Source organism: Homalodisca vitripennis, chromosome 4, assembly GCF_021130785.1.
Source record: "Homalodisca vitripennis isolate AUS2020 chromosome 4, UT_GWSS_2.1, whole genome shotgun sequence".
NCBI lineage: Eukaryota > Metazoa > Arthropoda > Insecta > Hemiptera > Cicadellidae > Homalodisca > Homalodisca vitripennis.
The window spans coordinates 109139787-109166693 of NC_060210.1; the positions used below are offsets into that span (position 1 = coordinate 109139787).

Sequence of the window (26907 nt, forward strand, 5' to 3'; positions counted from 1 at the left end):
CTTCCATTCAGAAAATATTCCACGCTAAAACCTTTCTAGATGGAATGGACAAAGAATAGCAGAAAACATCCGGATTTTCGCACGGGCAGATTTTAGTAGAAGCCCGGGGCCCTTAACAGCTGATTTAACTGTAAACTATCACTTGAGTGACGTTGTTTGTATTCAGGTCTTTCCCTTCTAATCTGCCCTATTGTGTGTTCGGCTTTCTCATGGAAATGTCACTCTTACAGCCGTATTCTCTTTTGTCATCATTCTCTAATGGGATCCTTTACTCTCTCTCTCTCTTCGGTCTCTCTGGGACGCTTTAAAACGTTTTCTGTCAGCTGTTGTTGAGAAATTACTAAATCAATTCAGAGTATTTCATACGACCCAGTTCTAGAAATACAAAGCAAAAATCATCGTCTTTCAATAGTCACACATTGTTCTGAGTGTTCAGTGTTTAATTCCCCTTCCGAAATCCTCGTTTTACTTTGTATTATCAATTTAGTTATTTAATCCAATGTGCTCATGAATGGTGCCGTTATGGACGCTTCCTAGAACAGTCGTCACGGCACGGCGATGAAGCCACAGGTGAGGGGGCGGTGTTCCTAGAGGAAGGTCGCAGATTTGAATGCGCTCTGGCGGGGGACTGTGGTGGCCGCGCCGCACCGCAACACCGGTCACCGACCCGACCACACACCGGCCACCAATAACAATTAACCTCTTTTTGCGAGGCCATTGCCAATTCCAACATTTAATGGTGGTTTTTGCTCTGCACTCGAAATTCGGCTCAATCGATAGCGTATACCGAGCCGGGGGGAAACGGCGCACGGTCCAAAACTGTGCCGAGTGCAGGTGGGCGAATTCGCTTCATTCAAGACAGTTCGAGTATAGTGAATTAATGAATTTAATACACTTGAATACTCAGTAGTAATCAGTATTGTTGTCATGCGTTCAGTGTATAAAGTTTATCCACTTAATTGCGTGTTCGTAATCTAATTTTAACGTTATTCGTTGTTAATGATTCCTGTCTGTTTCATTGGCGGTAAACAAAACAAACGTTACGTTGGACGCTTTAAAATGTCACTTCAAATAGAATTTCAACAAAGGTTAATGCTATACACAGCCAACTAGTTAACATGCACATCATACCTGGTCTGAATATTTAAATGCTCTACAAAATCGGCCGAACCCTGGAGTGATTGATTAGTAAAACAAATAAGGTGTGTTCAGCGTGAGTATATTAGCGTTGGGATACGGTCAACAAGATACCTCTAGCCTCGCTCTGGCCGCTCTGATGGAGTGGTGGTACTGTCAGCTGATTAGAGGCTCTAGTTAGGCTGAGTCCCTTTCATTGACAAAATAACCGGCTTAAATGATGAAAAAGGCAGTTTTATGCTATAATCAACAGCGATTCACTAATGCATAAAGTGTCTTAAATTTATGCCCTTATTGATTTTAATATGCAGATATCATGGCAGTTAAAAAAAGAAAGTGATTATATTGTTATGTTTGTTATTGTTGTTGCCTGTTGTCTAGTCGTTATGTATAATTCAGAATGCAACATATTTATACCGAAATTACATGCATATGGTTGATTGGCTTTTAATAATAATTGACATGAATTATAAAATCAAGGTTTTACAACTTTTAATGGCTTAATTTAATGAATATTATTTATATACATTTTAAACAATTTTTCGTAGTTGTAGCATATATTTACTGTACGCCACCATAGATTTTATATATTTAGGAGGCCATAGTGTCACCTTAGACAAGGTTTTGTCACTGAGGCGATGAGGACTCAGATGACTTGGATGAAGTTGTCTGGGGACTTTTCATAGCTGTGAGTTATCGGTACTCCTTCACTCAATGTATTTATTAGTGTGACAGGCCGCCGCAAGGGATCGCCACATCTGTCCTGTAGACCTCAACTAACACTCCCTAGGCAGTTCAGTAAACTGGAATGATGGAGTTGATTATAATGATGTACTTGATTATACAAAGTTGGTATCTTTAATATTATAGAAATTATTGCATTCCCAGTATAACATTAAGATAGAACTATAGAAAGTTTAATTATAATTCAGTTCTAGCAGAGGTTATTTTAAAACAGTCCTTCCGGCTGAGTCAGAAGAAGTGGGTGATTGATTTTTTGACAACTGAAATATTATCAGTTAATTTCTCATATAATTTAGACCCAATAAATTCGTTCGAGATACAACAAAAAATGTTTATAAAACAACAGAAGAACTATTAAGTATTCCAGAACATTTCATTTTTCAAGTTCATAAATTAAGAAGTCATAAAATTTTGTTTAATGTTTGAGCGGCCGATATAATGGAACGAAAAGGCATACCAAGCTGCATAACGAAATTATTGTAAAACCTTGACATATAACACATCTAAACTATATATGCTACTATAAGAGTAATTACAATGGGTTAGTTTTGTAAACACAATCTACCTAAAACGTTGGTTTTAATAACTTATAGAATAGAGTATAACTCTCTCCATACATTTTCTCAGAAGGGCATCTGTACTGAAATTTAATTAAATTCTACAAATCCAGCTAACCGGAACGGTTATTGATATAATTTAGCCAGTCAGTGTCAGAAGTAAAACGTATACGTACGCCTGCACCATAACCATCGTGCTCATTATTTAAATTAACCATTTTGTGTCAGAGTTGTGGAATATGATGTTCTTTACAATTAATACGTTTAAGTGAAACGTATACGTACGCCTGCACCATAACCATCGTGCTCATTATTTAAATTAACCATTTTGTGTCAGAGTTGTGGAATATGATGTCCTTTACAATTAATACGTTTAAGTGAAACGTATACGTACGCCTGCACCATAACCATCGTGCTCATTATTTAAATTAACCATTTTGTGTCAGAGTTGTGGAATATGATGTCCTTTACAATTAATACGTTGAAGTGAAACGTACGAGTATACGTACGCCTACACCACAAACATCGTAATCGTTGTTTAAATTAGCCAGTTTGTGTCAGAGTTGTGGAATATGATGTCCTTTACAATTAATACGTTGAAGTGAAACGTACGAGTATACGTACGCCTACACCACAAACATCGTAATCGTTGAATGTAGAATCTTGGAGCATTGGAAAAACGAGTAATTGTAGTATCACTAGATAAAGGAATACAACATTTTCCAATATATATTTTTTATTTTGTGCAAGGCCTTTCTGAATCAAAGATTCCATCATCAGGCACTTCACAAATTATCAAATGTTTACATTTTTGTAATAATAATTCATTTTATAGTAACATATGGTAAACAATTTGGATGTACGGTTAGCCAGTATAAAATATTTAATCAGAATTTAATTTTAATTTTTTAATAAATTGTGATGAGAGTAAAACTGAGTTTTGAATTGGTCCGTCTTCGTTATTGATAAGTTTTCTTGATTTATGTTAATGTAAAATGTTTCCCAAGCATTTAAGTGTATTGTGTTTGTAACTTCTTTTAATAATCGTAAATTTTTATTAGAGATTGTGTGTCCAGATTCAATACAGTGATTCGCCACAGCAGATTTTTCATTTCTTCCATATTTTATATGTGCAAAGTGTTCTCTGAATCGTGTCTTAATGTTCCTTTTAGTTTCGCCAATGTACAATTTATCACAGTCGTTGCATTTAATTTCATAAATTCCTGATTTGTTTTCGAATGTGGTTTTGTCCTTGGGATTTCCTAATATTTGTGATATTTTGTTGTTTGTTTTATAAGTGATAGATTTGTTTGTATGCTTTTTAAAGATTTTCTGCAATTGATTTGAAATGTTACTGTATGTTGTACAGATGAATTCTTGTTTATTATCTTGAAGTGGTAGTAATGTTGTTCTAGATTTTCTTAATTTTCTTTTGATTGATTTTTGAAGCATGTTGTCAATAAGTTGTGTGGTGTAACCGTTAAAAATAGCAATATCTTTTATGTAGTTTAACTCTTTGTTGTAGTTATCGATAGATAGTGGAGTATTCAAAAGTCTGTAAATCATTGAGTTGAAACTAGTTTTTTTTTTTTTTGTTTGTTGAGGTGGATGGTTAGATTCGTTGACAATAAATCTATTTATATGCGTCGGTTTCCTGTAAATGTCAAATTCAAATTTTGATTAGTTTCTAATTATTAAAACATATAAAAATGGTATACTATTGTTTTGCTCAATTTCGTATGTAAATTTAATGGTGGGGTAAAATGAATTTAGGATAGAGATAAAGTTTTGTAGGTTTTCATTTTTATTAAATATTGCAAAGATATCATCAACATATCTTATCCACTTTCTTGGGAAATATTTCATTTTTGTTTTAGCGGTAGTTCAAAATAACTCATAAATATATTTGCAATGAAGCATGAAAGAGGATTTGCCATTGCTGTACCATCAATTTGAGTGTAGTATGATTCTTTAAATTGAAAAGTATTATGATTCATACACAGGTTTATTAACATAGAATATTCATCAACTATTTCTTTTTGTAAATGTATGGAAGACAACCAATTCAATATTATTTCTATTGTGTCTCTAATTGGAATATTAGGATACAGTGAAACTACGTCAAAGGATATTAGATATTCGTCTTCTTTTATAATAGTGTCTTTAATTGATTGTATGAAATCATATCTATTCTTGACCGAAAATGAAGGAAGAGGTTTTAAATTTTGAAGTGTTCTTGATAACCATTGTGATAAGAAATAGGTTGGAGAGTTTATGTTTGACACTATGGGACGCATTCCATTTCCAGGTTTGTGTATCGTAATCGTTGTTTAAATTAGCCAGTTTGTGTCAGAGTTGTGGAATATGATGTCCTTTACAATTAATAAGCCTAAGTGAAACGCATACGTACGCCTACACCACAACCATCGTGATCATTATTTAAATTACCCAGTTAGTGTCATAACGGCACAGTGAGTCTAAAATGGATACAAAAAAATCAGAATTGTGTGAACTGAATTTTGTTGAGAAGTTGTACACTTACGCATACATTTTCAATCGTTGTCTGTTTTTACCTCAAATGTGCTCAAGGTTCTCATTTTCTTGTAATTCATACAAAATGCATTTTTTATTTTCAGTGCTGGCATTTTTAGAACAGATGACAGCATTTTTATACAGACTTTTTGGTCTAATAGCGAATAGTAAACCCCTGATGCATAGATGTTTTCTTCATGTACGTAAAATACGATAAGTTGTAAAGAATATGGATAAAGTAGCAAAGTAGTTTAGTCGGAAAGGTGGCTTTCACAATTTGATGATATATGTTTTATTACTTATTTTAAATTTATATATCGTGGCTTAGACTTAGTCCGTATACCATATAGTATGTGTCAATATATTATTTCACGAATTTTCTCGTTTTATCAAATTATCCTCGAAGAGTAAATGAAGTGAAAAACTAATAACCACAACGATTAATCTAATACAATGGAGAACATACTGGTTTGATTGTCTATATACCTCGAAAACGGCAATTACTTATATTTGTCAAACAAGTGCAATGCTATAACTGTAACAGTACAAAGAGCTGAAAGACCTTACTTTGAGTCAATTTGGCGTCAAGTTCCAGATACTCGTGTAGGTCACCGTGTCAGGAGATTGGAAGTATACAAAAAGAGAATTTCGTATGTTACTTCAGCATTGAAATATTATCATTCGACGTAAAACAAGTACTGGGAAAGGTGAATTTAATGTAGATTTCCTGACAAAATATATTTTGTCCGTTAAGAGTGTTTTCTTAATTAATCGTTGATAAGCTAATTTGTCGTTGAAAGGAATAAATATTGATGCTATGTGATCATCGCGATAATAACACATGTAAACGGTATAAGTAAACTGATACTTCATTACTTATAACTGAAGTGATAAAATAATAAAGTAATTATATTAAGTAATTATGTATTTTTGCATTTTCAAAAGTCGACTGTAATGAAATGACTTTGAGTTTTACCCCAAAGAGCACTTCCAACAGTCATTCGAAATAACGATTTTTACTTTTACTGGAAAACGTGTATATATATATACGTAATTATTATTTAAATGATAAATTTAAAAAATAATCGAGTCTTTTTTGCATAGCAGAAAAATATTTATAAAACAAAACCGTGATTTGATGTGTGACATCTTCCATAATTCTACGACAAAAAAATCAAATTGTTCGATATTTAATTCCTTTGTTGGAACTAAAATCAAGATGGCCTCCAGTACAGGTGCTTAACGACAAAAAGGTTATTTTGTATTGAAATGCCATTTTGAAAAAGACTGAGACTACAAACACATCTTTAAGAATGTATTTATTTTACAATCAGCCTAAACTCCGAACGTAGAGGGTGAAGTTTGCTTGAATTATGTTTACTAAACTGGATTAGACCTTGTCTAGAATAGTATGTAGGAAACACGTGTTCTCCCGGCTGACCGGAGGTGTGGGTGTCCGGATAGAAAGCGGCTCGGGGACAGAGAGGCTCCGGTTTCGTCGCTTCCACCTCAATAACTCCGAGACATTCTCCACTAAGCTCTCAATCCTAGTCGGTTACAACCACACATTTTAATCCCTTATCGACAGGTTAATTATATTCTATTGGAATTCGGTCGGCCGGGCTCTGTTCCAGTCTAGTTCGTTTTGTTGTGGACGAATTCTTTGATCCGGTAAGAGTTGTTTGACGGCCTTTAATTTTGGCCGACGGGTCTGCTGCCTGATCGTCCACCGCCGCCACAGCACTATCAGCTAATGCACCGCCTCCACAGAATACACTAATCCGAATTCCTTAGCTTCTTATGTCAACATTCCTTATGCTCGCTTTCTTACCCGTCTTCAAGTTCTATTCCAACTAAATGTTTTTTCTTCGCCAGGGTAATTAGGAACCCTGTCAATTTTTTCAAGCCCCTGCCTGTCTCTTTGTTTGATAATTTAACTTCATTGATCATGACCCCTAACACCACAAACTTTCCAAGTTAAAAAATCTACACACACACCCGTTACTAATGGATGTGAACCTGCAACTAACCACGTTGCGGTTCTTGCAAAATTATGAAAAACTCTAGGGGATTCAAAAGTAGCATAACTGGTTGAACATAACCCACCATTGACAAAGTAAACTGTGACTGTAGAAAGAATGTAATTTGTAAAATTAATTGTAAATTTTGCAACAAACAGTACATTGGGCAAAACATCTAACCACTTTAGAGCCAGAATAACAGACTACATACTCGTATTTGATACTTTTTATAAAGACAAGAAGAAGCCATCGGCCAAACATGTTGCTGTGCACAAAAATAGACAACATTGAAGAGTGTTATGATCTTAAAGGGATTAATAAGGTCTTCCCTTGTCATGAAAAAATTTAAATATATTAAAAGTAAACAAATCATGAACAACCTTCATTGACCTCTAAAATCTAAATACCCACATGGTTCAAATTTAAGATAAAAGTAACTTTTATAAATTTCCTTCTTTGCCATTATATAACATCTGGGTCTTTAAATATTTTAGATGTGTATTTACATTTTTGGTCCTTTTCTTCTTATTTGTTGTGTTTCTTGATCTTGTTATATTCTTTTTTTGCTCCCTGAGTATGTGGGTGTGGTATGTGGGTGTATTTGGGGTTTGTGAATTCTACGCAATATGGAAGCGTTTTATCTTTGTTTTTTATTTAAATAAGTAAAATAATATATATGTAGTCCTGTAAGGAAAATGTTATGTTTTTTATCTTAATTTTACCTAACATTATGGAATATAATATAGTGGTTTATTATGTGATTTAAAGTAGTATTGTAATTCAGCAACAAGGCGCTGAACCAGCAAAGTACTATTCAATCATAAAAAAGTTACGAGCATTGAAAATCTGATTTTCTGTCCAAAACTTGTAATACATAATACTTTTACGTGATAGATGAAGTTAAAGTCTCTTTTGGTGGGGACGTTAATATTGATTTGCTCTCGGTACCGTAGGCAACTTTAAGAGATTTAATGTTAGATCGTCTTTACTGACATTTATTAAACTTTGCTTTCGGGGAAAATACAACTAACAAGAGACCAACTCAGGCGTAGAGGTTGACTGGACGTGGGAATGTATGCATGTTCCGGCAACTTGGAAGTGTAAAGTTCTGGTCGGGTTGAACACTGAACAGCTTTACTTCGCTTTCACATTCATAGCTCAGTCCGAGCCGCTTTGCCGTATGTAAGGCCACCCTACTGTCGTACAACTTCCGTGAAACTTTGTAGTTTACTACTTCACGTACTTACCGCAATGTTTGGCAATGTCGACACGAAATTTCCAAAAATAATTGTGTGAGTAGTTACGGAAATGTAACTTTATTATTCAATAGCTGCAAAGTGCTCGGTCCTTTTGTTAGAGTAAGTACAGCTCTCTCACACGATGTGACAGGCTGTGGAACCAAGCTACTCTTTACACATGAACCAGCCGCTACACAAACAGACCACGTGCCCCCGACCTTTGCAGTTTTATATTTTTAATTGCTCTTCAGTTTTGTACCCGAGCCTATTCACTTCTCTCTGTTGACTCTTTCAACTGTATTAAACTCTCAATTACGCCAGCCATTATTTGTTACGTGTTCCATTCATGTAATTAAAACTCGCTAGAATTACTGTTTGGGTCAAATCCATTCAGGAACCAACATTTCGTCGCATTATACTGTACTGGTTCATAGTGTATTTAATTTTCAATTTGTATTTTGCAACATTTGAGTAAAGGGTAATTTTAAATGTCGTACATTATTTTTCTTACGGAAACATTACTATTATTTCTGCTACAATATTATCTTACCGTGCTCGTAAATTTGAAAAACATGAATAACGTCAGCCATGAACTGCCTATTGTTAAGTATTAAAAATCAGTATCGAACTAAAGGCGTCAAAAATGTTTTGTCAAGTAAATTATGACTAAAAATGTTAAAAGTATGTAAAACGTTTACCTTCCTATATGCCCCACTTAGTTCCATAACACCTTTAGATACTCTTGGTGAACTTATTTGGAAGGCAGTCAGTGCCTTTAGAGATGTTTCTACATGGTCTGCAAAAATATCACATTTTAACAAAGTTAACTGTAAGAACAAAGTTAACCCTCAAAACTTTTACCTTATTTGTTTGTCGTATGATTATGGAAGATGTTTTACACTAAAAATAGATTTTAGTCTCATTAATACGCTTGTAAATGTTTTTTTTTTTAATTTTCAATCTTTTTATTGGTTTTTATAAATAATCTAACACTTTATTGTACTTTAACGTTTACGTACACAAAAAATGAGTTTTGATACGTAACAATCACATCTTTGAAATAAGACATCAACCATGATACTACACCCAGAAGTGAGGGTATAAAGGTGTTTGGGTAAAAATCAAAGTCGTTTCACTATACCCGGCTTCTAAGGGTTTTAGTTCATGTAAGAAATGAATTAATAGGCGCAAAATATGGAGTTTTAGGGTGGGTTTTCGGGCGAGTTCAACACTACATTGGTGGAATGAAGCATGAGGGTCATTCAAATTTTTAATTTCTCATCCTCATTACATATGCCGTGTTTACTACGTTGTCGTACATTCCGGATGCCTTGAAATATCATTACTTGTGATTGTGTTTTTGTTTTCAAGGTTCAATAGGGATTATGAGGATACCCTTTGGATCCCAGAAAATTACAGCCACCACTTTACTTATTGATTTCTGGGTGTTGCACATACTCGGTGGAGGAGATCCCTCATATTTCATGAACTGCTGCTTGATTTCAAGTTCACACTGATCAAGCTATGTTCCTGCTGAGCCTTTTTGTATGCCCTGAACATAAAAATAGAAATGGGATTCAGTACGAGCAGCTGGATAACTTAAATAACAGTGTTCCTAATTGGTGTAACTCGAGGAGATCAAACACGAAGTGGCTGCTAGGAGGAGAACGGTTTGAGTAACAACCGAGAGCCTTGACGGCTTGTGTATAAAATAAAGTGTCAAGACAAAGGAACTGAGAGGGCAAAACTGATCAAATAGAGAATGCTGGGGGAGTTCAGTAGCCAATACACCGGATGTATTTGATGGAAATTCCACTCTTATTAAATGGCTCGGTCAAAGCAAACCTCGTTCCACCGTTGCGCTGCTTGCCTTTCCCAGGACTTGATCGCTTCTTTCTTTTGGAAATATCCACCACTTTATTGCTTTTTCCAATGCCACGTTTGTAATTTGGCAATCTGAACACATTCAATTCTTTAGTTTTTTATACATTAATTTACAACAAGTACGCTTTTATATAAGTTAAAAGGTATACTTCAGATCTCCGTAAACAATTCCAATCAAAATGAGGAAATTCCAGTGCAGGTGACCGACGGCTACCAGTTTTTAATAGGAAATAAACGGTGTTTGAAAACGAACGTATCCTTCTTTATAATTTGATTAGCGTATCGTGATGTTCTGTAAAGCATCTCTCAAATCAGTGAAGGAATCGTTCGATCAACGTATAAAAACGAAGAATGGTAATAAATAAAACTTCAGCATGCTTAAATAATTTTGCCTAGACACGAATATGCTTTTTAAAGTAAAAACAGGTCACATGTGTTATAATTATATTTTGTGTTCAATTTAAGTTTTTCGTTACGCTACATTCATTTCTTGCACAGTCATTTTGAGCGAGTTGATGTTAGTTTGTGTAATATTAGTTAGATGTAAGCTTCTCGCCTGGGAGTAGTAGTGCCTCTGCCCATCAGAACTTGAAGTGGGATTAGCAATAAGTCCGTCCAATCAGGCCCACAGTTCGGCCAGTTCATATAAGCTGGAAATCTAATTTTGGACAAGCATAAGTTCAGGAAAAATTCTTCTCAAAGCCTCTGTGCAACAGGCTTTGCTTTATGCTACATAACGTAAGTGCAACAATGTTAAAACGTTATAGCATATTATATTAAATAATCCAAGATTAAGCAAAAAAAAAAACGTAATCGATTATTTAACATTTTAGTCAGTTGGAACCTGGAAGATGTTTATAAGATATGAATAGCCTAATTTGTAGAAGGTTTAATACGTACTCAGTTACGATTGGGTGGAAAATAACTGATTAAATTGAATTTAACTAATATCATTCCTTAGTTCGATTATATTCATTGTTAATGTAAATTTACTCAAATAATGCTATTCAAAGGCAGAAATTCACATCCATTCCTAAAGTAATTTGGCACCTTTGTCTGCTCCCCGTTTGTATAATTTAAATGATTAATATGCGAACAGGTAGGTATTTTATTTATTTGTATATTTAGCCTTAACTAAGGCTACAATTACAAACGATTTCATTATAATTTATAGTAGTATAAACAGTTTATGAACGTAAAATACTTAACTTCATAAACTTTTCGTATTCGTTGTAATAAACTTTAATTACAACCATGTGATTAAAGTTTCCAGGCGAATAAGCGCTAAACGAAGCGAGGTAGAGATAATGGTAAGGGAACATTTTTGTTTGTGTTGGCATATTTAACAAGTTCCCGACCCACACTTGTCACACCTTTGTGTATTTTGGTAAATCGTATCATGTTAGATTGAACGTTATATTTACAAAATTGGTGCAATATGACGATTGTACTTATTTTGCCATTGATTGTTATCAATACTACCCAGCCTACCCTTTGTCTTATACTGTGGACTAACAGAGGTTATGTGAACCATACTAAACCAGAAACGTAATCAGTATGACTGAAACCGGCAGGCTTATTTAGGTTAAGTGCTGGTGTAGGCCAGCTGTGCAAAAAGTAAGAATCATAAATATGCTACTGAACAAATCTCATTGTGCGCCAGCTGATGACGAATCAGCTGTAGACATATCAGCTGATCTGTGCCAGCGTGGCAATGTGCAGTCACAACACGTATTGTTCCTGTCCCTTGGCTTGCAATGACAGTTTTATACACGTTACTCTGCTCGAAGATTGTGTTTTTTCTATTTGCATTACCTAATTTTCGTTACTACATTCCATGATCTCATTCTTACATTCTATTGTGTATTTATGATATGTTGATTATATTTTAAATGGAATGTTTACGGGGTAGTTTTACCTTAGTTAATTTAATTGTTTAAAAGTCTCTCCTGTAGGGTAATAGTTAATAAATAATTCAAATAGCACATTAACTGAGATTTAAGTAAATTAATAGTAACAATAATTATTTAGTCGTATATTAGGCCTAAATTCGATTATGTTTTATTTAAATTTCGAGTATTACATTCTATTAACTTGCTATGATAATGTAGGGAGGGAGAAACGTTTGCATTACCGCATCTTCAGCTGAACTCGTTTTTGACTTCTGTTTAAATAATGGATGTAGTGTAGAATTCGAAAAACATTTTTAATACAATCTTGAGGCAGAGGTGGAGATTTTGGTGAATTAGAGAAGTTCCGTGTGTTGGCAGGACTGGCGCCTGGCGGACTCAACGCTATTCCCAATACGGATTTTCACCTGTCGTTTTGAGCCCCTGTAATACTTACCCGCCCCCCGCCACCGCCCCCGCTCCCGCCCCCGCCGTGCCGCACATCAAAACACAACACAGATGCTATAATTGTGTACATTTCGACGTCCTCTCTAATCCGCGGTGGCTTGGCTTTGTTCGTGGCTTACATTTTATCACTTTAAATATAGCTGTGTTGTATTTCCTTGCCATTTTGTAAAAGCCGCAATTAAGCCTGTATTAAAAACAGGCGAACATCATTTACGTAGCAAAGATCCGTGTAATCCTGTTATCCTTTTGAATCGTCCATCGTCAGTAATTAAATTTAAATGAATTAAGTCCTCTTTTAGTTATTTTACAAGGATAGAACACAAAGTTTCGAGGACTGGAGTATATAATTATCTCCAGATGTAGTGATACATAGGTTTAAGGAAATTGATTCCACATAGTTTGGTGAATGGAGGGAGAAATACTATTCATGTGGGAAAAGATAAATTTTATCTGATGTCTTCATGAGGAAAGACGACGAATCTTCATCGGATCCTCAGTTTGAATTGATTTGAAGGCTTTTTGTATAAACTCTTCCATAAAAATATTGGGAATCATTGGTGATAGAAAAGTCTCCTTTACCACTCTCTCATGTTGAAAGTAAATTTCCTCTTGTCGAAAAGAGTTAAAAGGCCCCCATATATATATGCAAAACCTTTAGGTTAGAAACTTTTTAAACTGTATGATGATGTGGTAACAATTAATGAAACTTTAAAATTGTAAAAATACTGCGGTTTGATTTGTGCTAATGCTCTTTTACTATTTGTTTTATCGATTCCAATAAACTCAAATAACCATATTCCATCTGAGAGATTCTATTTTATTATGTGCCAATCATAAAAAACAAAACGGAGTATACATCAAGAAATTAATTGTTTTGTTTTTTTTTTTAACTAAAATGTTTTACAATCAATTACGGGCTTTAAATAATCTAGAATTTAATAGATTTTAAGGACAAATAAAATTTACTTTACCTTTTTCTAAATGAACGATGCCACAAACATTATTAGCAAAATGTCGTTACCATCAAGTGTTAAACTAAGGTGCTTAATGGAAGATGTTTGATTAACATAGAAATACTTGTTACCCCATTACCATTCTTGCCTGAAAAGAATGAAGTGAAAAGCTTAATATTGGGGCCGTTATTTAATTTAAGAAAGAAATGCCAGATGAGAACTGGGAAGCAGTGAAATATTTGAAATTGCGTTCAATAGGAATCATTCAGTTGATAAATGAATTCTCCGGGGCCTGTGAATGAGAGGCCGATGAGGGGAGAGCAGGCAGTAATCACCAGCTGAGCGGCCACTGAGTACTCGTACATTACTTCTGAGTTAAAACAGATTTTGAGTGCCATACATGTAAGTGCACAATTCAGTTAAGAACTCTTGTTATGTTTATGATTAATTCGTTCTACGCTGATAGTGGAGAAGCCATGATCCATCAGTCAGTAGATATAACACGATAACTCAAATATTTTTTCATTACAACCAGAGACGTTTTATGATGTGATGGTAAATGTGCCAAAATGATTAAGACCGATTGATTGTCTAAGTTAAGTGTTGTGCGAATATGGAGTAATGCAAAGTACGCTTAGTTCAGCATTATCGAGAATTGTTAAACGAAACTAATAATATTTCTCACTAGTCACCCTTTGATTAGGCAACAAGATTGTCTACATAACAAATTTAAATTTCAAACAAAATGTTCGCAAAAATATTTTGAATTGGGAGTAAATATCTAATAATTAAGTAATTAGCCCAAAGTTTCTTCTAATGTTTTGACTAAAATGACTTTGATAATATTTCGTTAAGAGATTTAAGTTTTTGAAACAATCAATACAAATCAATGTCCTTCAATGTCAGGTGTGCTGATGGTTCAGATGTCAAATGATGACACGTATAATTTGTTCAAGGCCAACACCTCATCAGATTCTTACTCCTCGTCTGACACCGCAGCTTCTCTGTATCACATCTAGAGTTACACTTCACAAGCTCGCGGTGTTTTAAAACATGAACATGTTATAAGCTAAACGTCAGAAGATTACTGTCCAAGGCCGACAATACATCAGTCGCTGACTCCCCTGACACTGCAGCTTCTCTGTATCACATCTAGAGTTACACTTCACAAGCTCGCGGTGTTTTAAAACATGAACATGTTATAAGCTAAACGTCAGAAGATTACTGTCCAAGGCCGACAATACATCAGTCGCTGACTCCCCTGACACTGCAGCTTCTCTGTATCACATCTAGAGTTACACTTCACAAGCTCGCGGTGTTTTAAAACATGAACATGTTATAAGCTAAACGTCAGAAGATTACTGTCCAAGGCCGACAGTACATCAGTCGCTGACTCCCCTGACACTGCAGCTTCTCTGTATCACATCTAGAGTTACACTTCACAAGCTCGCGGTGGTTTAAAACATGAACATGTTATAAGCTAAACGTCAGAAGATTACTGTCCAAGGCTGACAGTACATCAGTCGCTGACTCCCCTGACACTGCAGCTTCTCTGTATCACATCTAGAGTTACACTTCACAACCTCGCGGTGTTTTAAAACATGAACATATTATAAGCTAAACGTCAGAAGATTACTGTCCAAGGCTGACAGTACATCAGTCGCTGACTCCCCTGACACTGCAGCTTCTCTGTATCACATCTAGAGTTACACTTCACAAGCTCGCGGTGTTTTAAAACATGAACATATTATAAACTAAACGTCAGAAGATTACTGTCCAAGGCCGACAATACATCAGTCGCTGACTCCCCTGACACTGCAGCTTCTCTGTATCACATCTAGAGTTACACTTCACAAGCTCGCGGTGTTTTAAAACATGAACATGTTATAAACTAAACGTCAGAAGATTACTGTCCAAGGCCGACAATACATCAGTCGCTGACTCCCCTGACACTGCAGCTTCTCTGTATCACATCTAGAGTTACACTTCACAAGCTCGCGGTGTTTTAAAACATGAACATATTATAAGCTAAACGTCAGAAGATTACTGTCCAAGGCCGACAGTACATCAGTCGCTGACTCCCCTGACACTGCAGCTTCTCTGTATCACATCTAGAGTTACACTTCACAAGCTCGCGGTGTTTTAAAACATGAACATGTTATAAGCTAAACGTCAGAAGATTACTGTCCAAGGCTGACAGTACATCAGTCGCTGACTCCCCTGACACTGCAGCTTCTCTGTATCACATCTAGAGTTACACTTCACAAGCTCGCGGTGTTTTAAAACATGAACATTTTATAACAGCATTTTTTATTTCTAAATCAAGTCGGTGCGTTACCAAATCTGCGTGCACAGCATCTTTCATGTCTAAGTCAAGTCGGTATTTGATGAAATTTACATGCACAGCATCGTTCATTTCTAAGTCGGTATCTGATCAAATTTACGTGCAGAAATACCTTAACTTATCGACTAGTATACCATTAATATTACTATTATTTTTAAAATTGATTAGGAAATAGTATGAAATTAATTGTTTACATTTAATTTCTCACGTAAAGTTGTAAGTGTATGAAAATAATTTATTTGTTAATATTTTTAAACATTCAACAAAATAATAATTTCAACTTTAAGCCACGCGCTTTTTCCTGAATAAGGTAAATCAAATTTAATCAGTAACTTGTCACTAAATAAGTTTTGATTGCTTGTGTCTGGTGTAATCAGCCCAGTTAGTAAAGCCTCCCCCTTCTCATCCCTTCCCCCTTCCCCAAACAATAATAACGGGCGATTCAAAGTTGTTACACCACGGCTTTTCGAGGGATAATGGCTTTACATTATTAACACGGTTAATAGCGGGTTTAGGATGAGAAAGTTTTCCACGCCTTATTTGATTCTAGAGGGAATGTAATACAATACATTTTACTTCCTTTCACGATAGACTTTAATAATTTAATAATAATCACATTGATATAAGAGTGTTATTTAATGAGTGCTTTTAGTCAGGGGTTTTAAGACAAGTTGTAAAAATGGAGTTATTAACAATATTATCAAAACCGACATTTCAATGAACGTTCTGAATGATAGTTTATATTTTTTTTTTCAATGACGAACATTAATACGCTTACGAACATAATGAGCAATGGTGATGCGGTACAGTGGATTTTGTGATGAAAACATTTTTAACACGTAGTGCTTTAAGGTAAATTCGCTGAAAATAGAAACGGGAAGAAATGTTGGCACTTTTTAATCAGGCCCAAATAAAACAGCTGAAGATAAACTTTTGGATTTTACAGTATGTATATAAATTATAGCTTTAAGGAATGACATGTTTTCATTAATTTTTGACATGTTTTTCAATTAAATATAATTTAAGAAAATATATCACAAAAATTATAATCTTTTTTGTACATACTGTAAAAGGTCGCTCTCTTAAACTGTTCTTTTCTGACATTCATTATAATATGCCATTACATTCTTCTAGTATCTACCACACTACATAGAACGATAAAAATGTCCGTTTTTCCTGCCTACTGTGATGGTGTCTGTGACCAAAATTGTCTTTGAAAATAAAAATAAATGCATCCGAAAACAGATTGGACCACATTAATGATATAATTTTGTGTGGCTATAACAAAGAATTGAAAATCTTAATTAAATTGAATTAATCTTGAATTTGAATTTTTCCGCTTAACCAAATACGTCGTTCTATTATTTTTTCAGCGCTCGAGAGACCAACAGTGTTTTCATTGTCTACATAAGCGGTGGTGGGAGGAGGGGTGCCAGATAAATATGTACCTGCAGTCTGTCACCACACCGTACCGCTCTGTAGCTTATTTATAGACTGCTTGTACACAGACAGCATAACACACGGTTACAATAACAGCCTTGTACCGCTCTAGGCTGGCTTCCGTTAGTTCACAACACGTAGATCTCATCTTGTTACTGGTGGTTTTGAATCAGGGGATTAAAACGGGTTCAAGAAATTCTACTGCCGCCGGCAAGAGGGAAAGTTTCAAGATCCCAACACTTTCCAAGTAAATAATTCGTAGGCTTCAGTTTGTTTAGTTCCGCAACATTGAACTTTTATAATACAACTCATTTCTTTTCGCTGGCTGGGAATTAAAATGAATGGATTAAAAACGTTGTTGTAATTGCGAACCTGCGACGAGCCATACATACACTGCTCCTGATCACCCTATCCACTTATGATCTTCGCACGGTCTAGAAGAGTGAACTATGAAGCACAAGGAATTCACCAGATGTGCGAGTTCTCCAGTTCCATAGTTGCTGTAAATGGCAAGAACACTAATAATAATCTATTACGCAAAATATGTGTAGTTCACTTTTATCAGGAAGTCTGGAAAGTTATGTATGACACAAAAGAGTCTAAAGTAAATAATTTTGGCTCAGGTTAGATGGTAATGACGCATTTATTAGCCAATGTAGGATATGTCAAAGGAATGTACTTAAGGGTGTTGTCTGTTATAGTTTTCTGTAAAGGTGCATTAAGCCCTGATTTTTCGGTATAGAAGCGCCTGGAAAGGTTAGTCGGATGGCACATAGTCAGTCAAACTCTGCGTTTTCTCACGTCCTTTGAAAATTAATTATACATTTTTGTGTTCTTTTAATAATTGTTAATTCTAATAATGTCAAATAGTTTCCATCCCATATAAGATGTCAACTATTATCAAATCCGTAGAAGTATTATTTCTACAACTTTAAAACTATTACAAATTGTTATCAAGCTACAAGTGAACAAATTTATAAATTACAAAATCATCATCACAAACAGTCATTACTGCGAAGCCATCGATCCTGTAATAAAGTAATTAATTATTGTCGATCAACTGTCAGCTGCAATGGCACTTCTTGCCGAGTTCAGTGGTGCAGGTAACTAGTTTGCTACTCGTACTTCGCCTAATAGACTGATATGTCTGTTTCAGATCACGTGACGCTGCTGGCGCGCAGTTCCGAGAACAAGACGCTGACGCTGTTCAGTGAGGCGTACCCTCGCATGTTCACGGTGGCGCACGAGCCCATCTCCTCACTGTACCGGTCACTTCTGGTGTACGTGAACCGCTCGGACCCCAGTCTGCAGGTACCCTCCTCCATCCCCTCCGGTGACGCCGGCAGACTGCAGCAGCTGGTTCTGGACTTCTTCGCCAAGCTGTTTCCCCTGGTATACCACCAAGCGGTCAACCTTCACGCCATGGATTTCACGGAGGAGTATAAAGTGTGTCTCAGAAAAGCGTTTCCCGAGATCCTCCCGTTCAGTGACTTCCCGAGGGAGATCGCCCTCGACATAGCCAAGACCTTCGAGGAGACTAAGGTCCTACTGGAGGCGCTCCTGCTAGGAGCCGATATACTGAACACGACAGACCAGCTTATGGCCTCCACGTCGTCCTCGGGCCTGGACAACTGTTACGAGGCGCTGCTGAGGCTACATTACTGTCCGCGCTGCCAAGGTCTCCCAGTCTCCATCAAGCCCTGCAACGGTTACTGTCTGAACGTGATGAGAGGCTGCCTCACTCAGCAGCGGGCCCACGAGCTGGACTTGCCGTGGAACAACTTCCTCAGCGAGACCGAGCGCTTGGTGCGCCAGACCAGAGAGCATAGCGGAGTCGAGGGCGTCCTCCGGACACTCACTAATAGGATATCGGACGCCATCATGTACGCCTCCATCAACGGGCCGCTTATCGAGAAAAAGGTAAGTTTGCTAAGTGTTAAGTTCTTAACGTATCTTTAATTTGGGTAAAAAGTCAGGGAGTTATCAGCCGGGCGGTATTGGTACATTTACATTACGTATACATTTCAACACGATAGTTAAATGGTTAATATAGAAATGACTGGAAGTCGGCGCTACTATTACCACTTAGGCTTATTAGTGCTATAATAAGTTGGCTCTTTCTTGCTGAAACTTTCCTATTGACCGACTTTTTACGATTAGTTAAGACCGTCTAAAAGACTATTTGTTTTTATTACTCTTTTAGTAAAATTTAGTAAGGTAATTATTATTGGACTTAAACTTGCTGTTTTATCTTTAAAGTTTACCAGTTAGAGTTCTAAGGATTTTTTTTAGTATACATTATTCAAGTTGTATGTATAATTACAACTAATGACCAGCCATATAGCCCGTTCCGCCCACCACATCACTTGCCCGACTCGCCAGTCTAGATTGTCTCAGAATTTACATACCTCTCTCAGCGTTAGAGGAGAGAGCATGAGCAGAACTCGAGTTGCAAATCACCAACGCGGCGCTTAATTAAGCTGAAAACACTTATGGAACTTGTTCCCAACAATAAAACAAGTTGTCGGTGTATTTATTGGAGATATGAATCTGTTTTAATTACACCACCATGCCGCGCAGCGCCGCGCCATGCCGGGACTGGACTGGTGGTGGGCGGACGCTGCTATACGCACGTCACTCGCCCTGCGCGCGCTCGCACTTCCCACACAACCGCGCAGCACCGCGCTCCGCCGGACCGACCGACTGGTGGTGGGCGGACGCTGCTATACGCACGTCACTTACTCGCACTTCCCACACAACCGTGCAGCACCGCGCTCCGCCGGACCGACCGGACTGGTGGTCAAATCAAATCAAATCAAATCTTTTGTATTGCGAAGACAATATTTACATGTATGGCAAACGTCATGGGGTTTTTTAAAATTTCTAACATTCATACAACAATACACACTCACACATACAATTTTGCAGTTACGCCTCTTTCATCCATCGCCAATGCTACCCACTTAGTACAGCGGAGTCAGTCTTCTAATTGGGCGGTCTCCCAGTCGAATGCCAAAAACTCACCTGCATTATAGAATGCTTGTGACACCAATAGGCGTTTAAGGCGAGTCTTGAACGCCTTAGGCGTTGGGGCATCTTTAATTGAATTGGGCAGTCTGTTGAGGAAATGAACACCCGCCTGCGAGGGCAGGCGCTCATAAAACCACCGTTCTGTGTCTCCCAGTTCGGTAGTTAGCACTCCCACGTGTCTCATACATGTGTATGTCTCGGGCCTCTGGTTAAGGCACATTTACTCACACAAAAAAAAGTTGTTTCCAAAATGTAGAGGCACGGCAGAGTCAACAGCTGCAATTTCTTGAAAAGCTTTCCCTGCACGACTCTCTAAATTTGATTTTGGCGATTATTCGAATTGCTTTTTTTTGAAGTCTGAATACTCTTTGAAACTGTGTGTTTGCGCAAGCTCCCCAAAGGACCACACCGTAAGACAGATGGGGGTAAATCAGTCCATAATACGCCGTAATCAGTACCTGACTCGGGCAGTATTTGGCTAAAGAGATCTCAGAACAAAAATTCCAGAGCAGACTTTGGCGCAAAACATAGTCAATATGCTCATTCCAAGTCAGCCCTCGATCAAGGTGCATTTCCTAGGAATTTTTGAAGAGCTGACTTCTTCCAGTGTGGAGTCATCTAACAAAATGGCAGGCCCACATGGTTGCCTGCGGTGCGCAAGGCAAAATTCAAAACGTTGGTTTTTTGAAGAGTTTGTTGTAAGATTGAGGCTGTGAAAAGTATTGGACACAGTTGTTGATATCAACATAAGCCTGTTGTTCCAACACTTCACTTGATGTTGCATTGAAAAAAGAGAGTCGTATCATCGGCAAACTGCACTAATTTTCCATGCAGAAGCGATGATTTAAGATCATTGACGTTAAAGCAGGAAAAGCACAGGACTGAGGAGGATGGATCCTGTGGGACTCCATAACTCCTTCTATTTGTTTGGACGACTTGCTAGATATCTGAACAACTTGGGATCTGTGAGTTAAAAACGAAACAAAGCCATTTAAGAGGCACGCCTCGAATACCGTGGGACTCAAGTTTGTCAAGCAGCGTACGTGGTCAACGCAGTCGAATGCTTTGGACAGGTCTAAGAACACACTCATTGAGTGGTTACGACATTCAATCCCCTCTACAATCATATCGACAAGACTCACGACTGCGTCTGTTGTCGATTTGCCCTTCCTGAATCCAAATTGTTCACTTGAGAGCTGATTGCATTTGTCCAAAAACCGAAGCATTCTTATAAGAAAAAGCTTTTCAAAAATTTTGCTCAGCACTGGCAAAAATTGAGACAGGCCGGTAGTTAGTGATTGAAGTTGGTCGTCCTTCTTGAAAATTGGAACAACTTTAGCAATTTTCAGGAGAGAGGGGAACACTCCTGTTTGGAATGAATAGTTTACCAATTGAGTTAAAGGTCTCACTAAATGCTTGCAGCATTTTTTTATGAGCCACGGGGACATTAGATTGAGGTCATTTGATTTTTTGGCTGGGAGCTGCTGAATAATTCGGTGAAGCTCATCCTCAACGACAGGAGCCAACGCCATTGACGATGTGGGGCTCTGTCTTCGCGAGGGCCGTACTTGGGGTTCAGATGGCCGAGGGACCCTGCCCACCAGCAACGGATGCGAAAAATCCATTGAACTGATTGGCAATCTCTGTTTCGTCCTCCACAAGCCTATCCCCAATTTTAATTTTAATTTCTTTGTGAGCTTTTGTTTTTATTGTTAATGATGCCCCAAATTGTTTTTGAAACGTTTTTGGAAGAGAGAGAATGGATTTTGAGACATCATATGCTTTTGCGGCTTGAATCACTTTTCCTGTATATTTTTTTATAATTTTTGAAAAAAATTTTGAATTGTTCGCTTGAAGTATTTTTATAAACTTCGGAGAAGAATTTTAGTTTCTCTCTAGAAACTAAAATACCCGTTGTGATCCAGTTGTTTTTTTTTTATTTGTGTGCATTGATCGTTTTTGTAGGGCAGCAGATGTTAATGTGGAAATTTAGAGTGTCGTTTTAAACAATTTAAATTGCTGCTCTACAGGTTGAAATGAATTTAGAAAATCCCATCTTCGTTAGATAGGGAAATGTTGAGGTGAGCAATGTTTTCTGGCCTTATGTCTCTTACTGTTTGTTTAATTTTTGGGCTCCCTTTTGAATTGTACCCCACTAATGATGGCTTCTTGGCCATAGTGGTCTGAAATAGCTGTATTCACCACAGACACTGCGACACCTGGGTGGTTGGTTATGATGTTGTCGATAGCCGATTTTGTTGTAGCCGTCACTCTCGTTGGAGTTTTGACTAGCAACTCCAGGTCAAATGACCTAAGTAAATCGACTTAATCGAAATTGTGGAATGGTGAGTATTATCCAAGGCGTCTATGTTGAGATCCCCCATCACGACAAATTCTTGACGTTGTTTAGTCAGGCATGTCAATAATTTTTCGAATTTAGAAAAAAAAGATGTCTTCATTACCACTGGGAGACCTATAAATTCCGACCACGAGTAATTTTGATTGTGTCGTTTGAAGTTTGATCCCGACTGCTTCAAAATCTTTTTCGGTTGATTGTTGGATCGGAAAAGGTGTAGATAACAGATTTTGTTTAAGAAAAAATAGCAACTCCTCCTCCTTTGGAGTGGTTTCGACAAAAAACGCGGGAAGCCAATTTGTAATTTGGGATTTTGCACAGTGCGATGTTCTCCATGTTGAAACCACTTTCGGTTACTACAAGCAGATCAGTTTTCAGATCCTCGCACATAAGTTGAATTTGGTCCAGTTTGTTGGTTTGCAAATTGAGAATTTTGATGAAGCAGTCTGAATTCAGTTTGTTTTTTGAGTGTTTGTTTGTTTTAATTGAGTTTTGTTAGTCAATTTTGTCCGCTGTTTCCAAGTGGGGTCCCTAAAAAAACAGCATTTGGAGATGAAGATCTTACTGCATCTGCGTAGCTGTGTCGTGGGGTAGTGTCCAAGGTGTAGTCGGACTGGGTGGCACACAGGGAACCGCAGTGTCAGCAGTCAACCCCGGCGACAGTGTCGGCGGAGACTGCGGCTCCGCGGCGGCGATGCTCGGAGACCCAGCTGGGGCAGCAGATGACGGCAGAGGCAAAGACGGTGGCGGCTGTGTCCGGCCCACAGAGGACGGAGCTTGCCCTCCTCAAACCCATCCACCACAAGTCGAGCCAGTAGCCGCTTCCCTCCCATTGTCAGATGCTGCCCATGGCGAGTGAAGTGCCGCCTCCCGATGGTGTTTGAAGTCCAGCAATACGGATCCTTCACATCTGGCACACAAACTCCCTGATGTAGTGGTTGACCAGGTTAGTCTGCTTGTTTATGGGGTGGTCGGTGGAGAGGTCGTGGCGATATGGCACCGTCGACACCACGACCTTCGCTGTGGAGGTGCGCACGATGATCTGCTGCTCCAGGTGCTGAAAGATTGGAGATGATTTCGCCGGCTCCGACGTCATTCGCTCCGGCAATGAGGACACAGCAGCTTCCCGGAAGAGGGGACTGCCCGCCCTCAAACCACACCCAACAGGCCGGCCCCAGGCTTGCACACCCCGAACACACTCGGTTCTTCGCGGTGACGAGGGACTGGACAAGTCCAGCCAAAGAGCGAACATGGCCATCCCCCTCGACAGTCACTGTTGAGAAGAACCACTGGCGTAACAGATGTCTCGGGTGTTGCGTGTTTTCTGCTTGGGTTGCTTTTTTTGTCGTTTTTTGTTTATTTTTATTTTGTTCATGCTTTTTCATGTTAGATTTTTTTAAAGTAGTTATTTTAGGAGTGATGGTTTCAATTACTTCCGCGGTTTTACTCAATATGTCATATTTGTTTTGTATTTTTATTGTTTGATTCTTTTTATTCCTGCAAACAGTCCATTGAGTGGAATTTTCCTCTTTTGCCTCTTTACAAGTGCAAACTGCTTTTTTTCCCGATTTCAGTACTTCGATCTCCGCTTCCAACACTTCGATGGTGGTTTTGAGGCTATTTACAAGGTCGCGAGCCTCAGTGCACTGTTTGTTTTTGCATTCGGATGGACCGCTGCTCGCGGGTTCAATCGGTACAGTTTCAGCTTCGGAAGATGAAGTTGAGGGTGTCTCATTCCGCGAGGGATTCACAACGAACAGTTCATCAGTAAACTGTAGCAGGCGCCTATCCGACTCAATCGTTATGGTCCAATACGTCATGCAACTGCTTGCGGAGTTCGGCTTACCTGAGTCCTCAGAGAGGAGTTCTCCGCTTGTATCTCAGTCAAACAAGTTGATTTAGGCGTATTAGGGTGAGGGCCGTCTGGTAATGAGGATTCCACATTACTTGTAGTCGGAGTCGCGGGCTGAGTCGGCGTGACAACAGCGTTACTAGGAGCAGCAGCAGACGAAGGTGTGGACGCCGCGGAAGTGTGAGGCGAGAAGTTCGCAGTCACAGACGACAGTGAAACACTGTGAAGAGGAACACTGCTAGGTGTGGAGCAGGTCGCTGGAGATAAAGTGGACGAGGAAGTTGACTGCGCGTGGCCCGGAGATTTCATCTGTCGCATCGTGACGGCATGCGCTCCTGTGTGTTTCTCATTAACAATTGACATTCGAGTCAAATTTTGCATCCGTTTTTATAGACGCACCACAGTTCTTGCCAGTCGCCAGCGCAGCACCGCGCTCCGTCGGACCGACCGGACTGGTGGTGGGCGGACGCTGCTATACGCACGTCACTTACTCGCACTTCCCACACAACCGCGCAGCACCGCGCTCCGCCGGACCGACCGGACTGGTGGTGGGCGGACGCTGCTATACGCACGTCACTTAATCGCACTTCCCACACAACCGCGCAGCACCGCGCTCCGCCGGACCGACCAGACTAGTGGTGGGCGGACGCTGCTATACGCACGTCACTTAATCGCACTTCCCACACAACCGCGCAGCACCGCGCTCCGTCGGACCGACCGGACTGGTGGTGGGCGGACGCTGCTATTCTCGCACTTCCCACACAACCGCGCAGCACCGCGCTCCGCCGGACCGACCACACTGGTGGTGGGCGGACGCTGCTATTCTCGCACTTCCCACACAACCGCGCAGCACCGCGCTCCGTCGGACCGACCAGACTGGTGGTGGGCGGACGCTGCTATACGCTTGCCCAAACTGGTTACAAATAATGAAACATTTTTATATAGCAAATTATAGCAAATTTGTGTAGTGTCCAATCCGGAAATGTCCCACCCATCTCAAGAACTACATAATTGGGTTGCAAAGTTTCATATTACAAAAATAAAACGCTACGTGTTAACAACTATAATATATTTTCTCCTGTACGTACCAACAAGTTTTTGCCATAAGGTTGCGTACAGAATAATTTAATAGATGATCAATATATGATGAACTTGTCCTAATCGTCATGGTCATGGTACCATAAATGGCAAACCCGCTCAGTATGCTTGTTTTTACACTGACATGTTTGGTAATTGCTCTGTCCACTCTGTACCCTCACGTATAATATATGGGCAAGTTCATTGCTACACATTGTAAGTTTTAAAAACTTTTACGTTTACTTAAGTGTTTACTTAATCTTATTCCGAAAGGTTTTTGACACCTCGAGAACAGAAGTGTTAAATTTTTGTAACATTAATGATTGCGAAGGTGCCAAAACACCTATACTATCCTTTCAGACTATCCATCGTTAACAATAAACCTAAGCAATGTATCTGTTACAGGCTTACGAATTGCAGGTAGTTTCATTCTGCTAACAACCGTCATGGTAGAAAACTTGCTTCCGTATGAGAAGGAAATAAAAACACAAAGGACCTTAGATATGCCAACTGTTAAACGCACATATACTATACAATAAAACGAAGTATTGTTAAGATATGTCGCATATAAGGTCTCATGCAAAATTCAGTGAGCGGAAAGTATGTTGAAATGCAGAATAGTTCTCAGCGAGAACAGAGACTAATAAAAAGCGTTTTTATGAATGTAGCGTGCTCGAAAAGGTGTTATTGAATGCTAACTATTTCATCGTTGTATGTACATTATAGACAGTATGGTCTGTTTAACCTGTCTGTCGTATTAAACCGTCGCTTTGGTTAGCAGACTCCATTTAGAAGCAAGTTAAACGAAGCCATGGCTTATTATATGATTTCATTAAAAATCACAACTGTAGCTAATTCTTTGATTACATTAGGTTTTAATACTGTAGTAGGTAACACATTTATGTTGAATTCTACTATTTAGAAACATTATAGAGTTATTCCTTCTTTTCTTCCACTGATAGGATACAAAATACTATTGGTCCAAAATGTAGTATAAAGTATTATCTGAAAATTGAAGATTTGTTAAATAAGATAAGGTTAACGGCTCGAATGCCTGTTTTACTGCAAAAAAACGGGAAATCCATCTCTCAATTTTGCATTTTTTAATCTAAAGACTATTCAATCAAACTGGGATTTGGACCATTCTACAACACAACATTCTGGCACTCTACTGTCTGTTTTCATGCGGAAGTGATAGAGAAAGTTTGAGTTTCCGCCTGGACTGAAATATCCCAGCTGAAACTCCGGGATGTTGTTGACCTCATTTATGAACTGTTTAACAGATTTATTGGAGCCGGGGTAATATATGTTGGACAGCCGCCGCGGCCGGTACAGGAACACGCCCGCCACACCGCCAACACCCGTTGTTGCTGACGGACGGACGG

General features: G+C 38.4%; 1 protein-coding gene across 1 annotated transcript in view; it reads left to right on the forward strand.

Annotated features, from left to right (window-relative positions):
• The window catches only part of LOC124359947 (division abnormally delayed protein-like), a 198226-nt gene that overhangs the window by 104082 nt on the left and 67237 nt on the right, over nucleotides 1–26907 (forward strand). The window contains exon 3 of the mRNA XM_046813138.1: nucleotides 18364–19127. Within this exon, the coding sequence (XP_046669094.1) occupies nucleotides 18364–19127 (764 nt within the window). The remainder of the gene's footprint in view (nucleotides 1–18363; nucleotides 19128–26907) is intronic.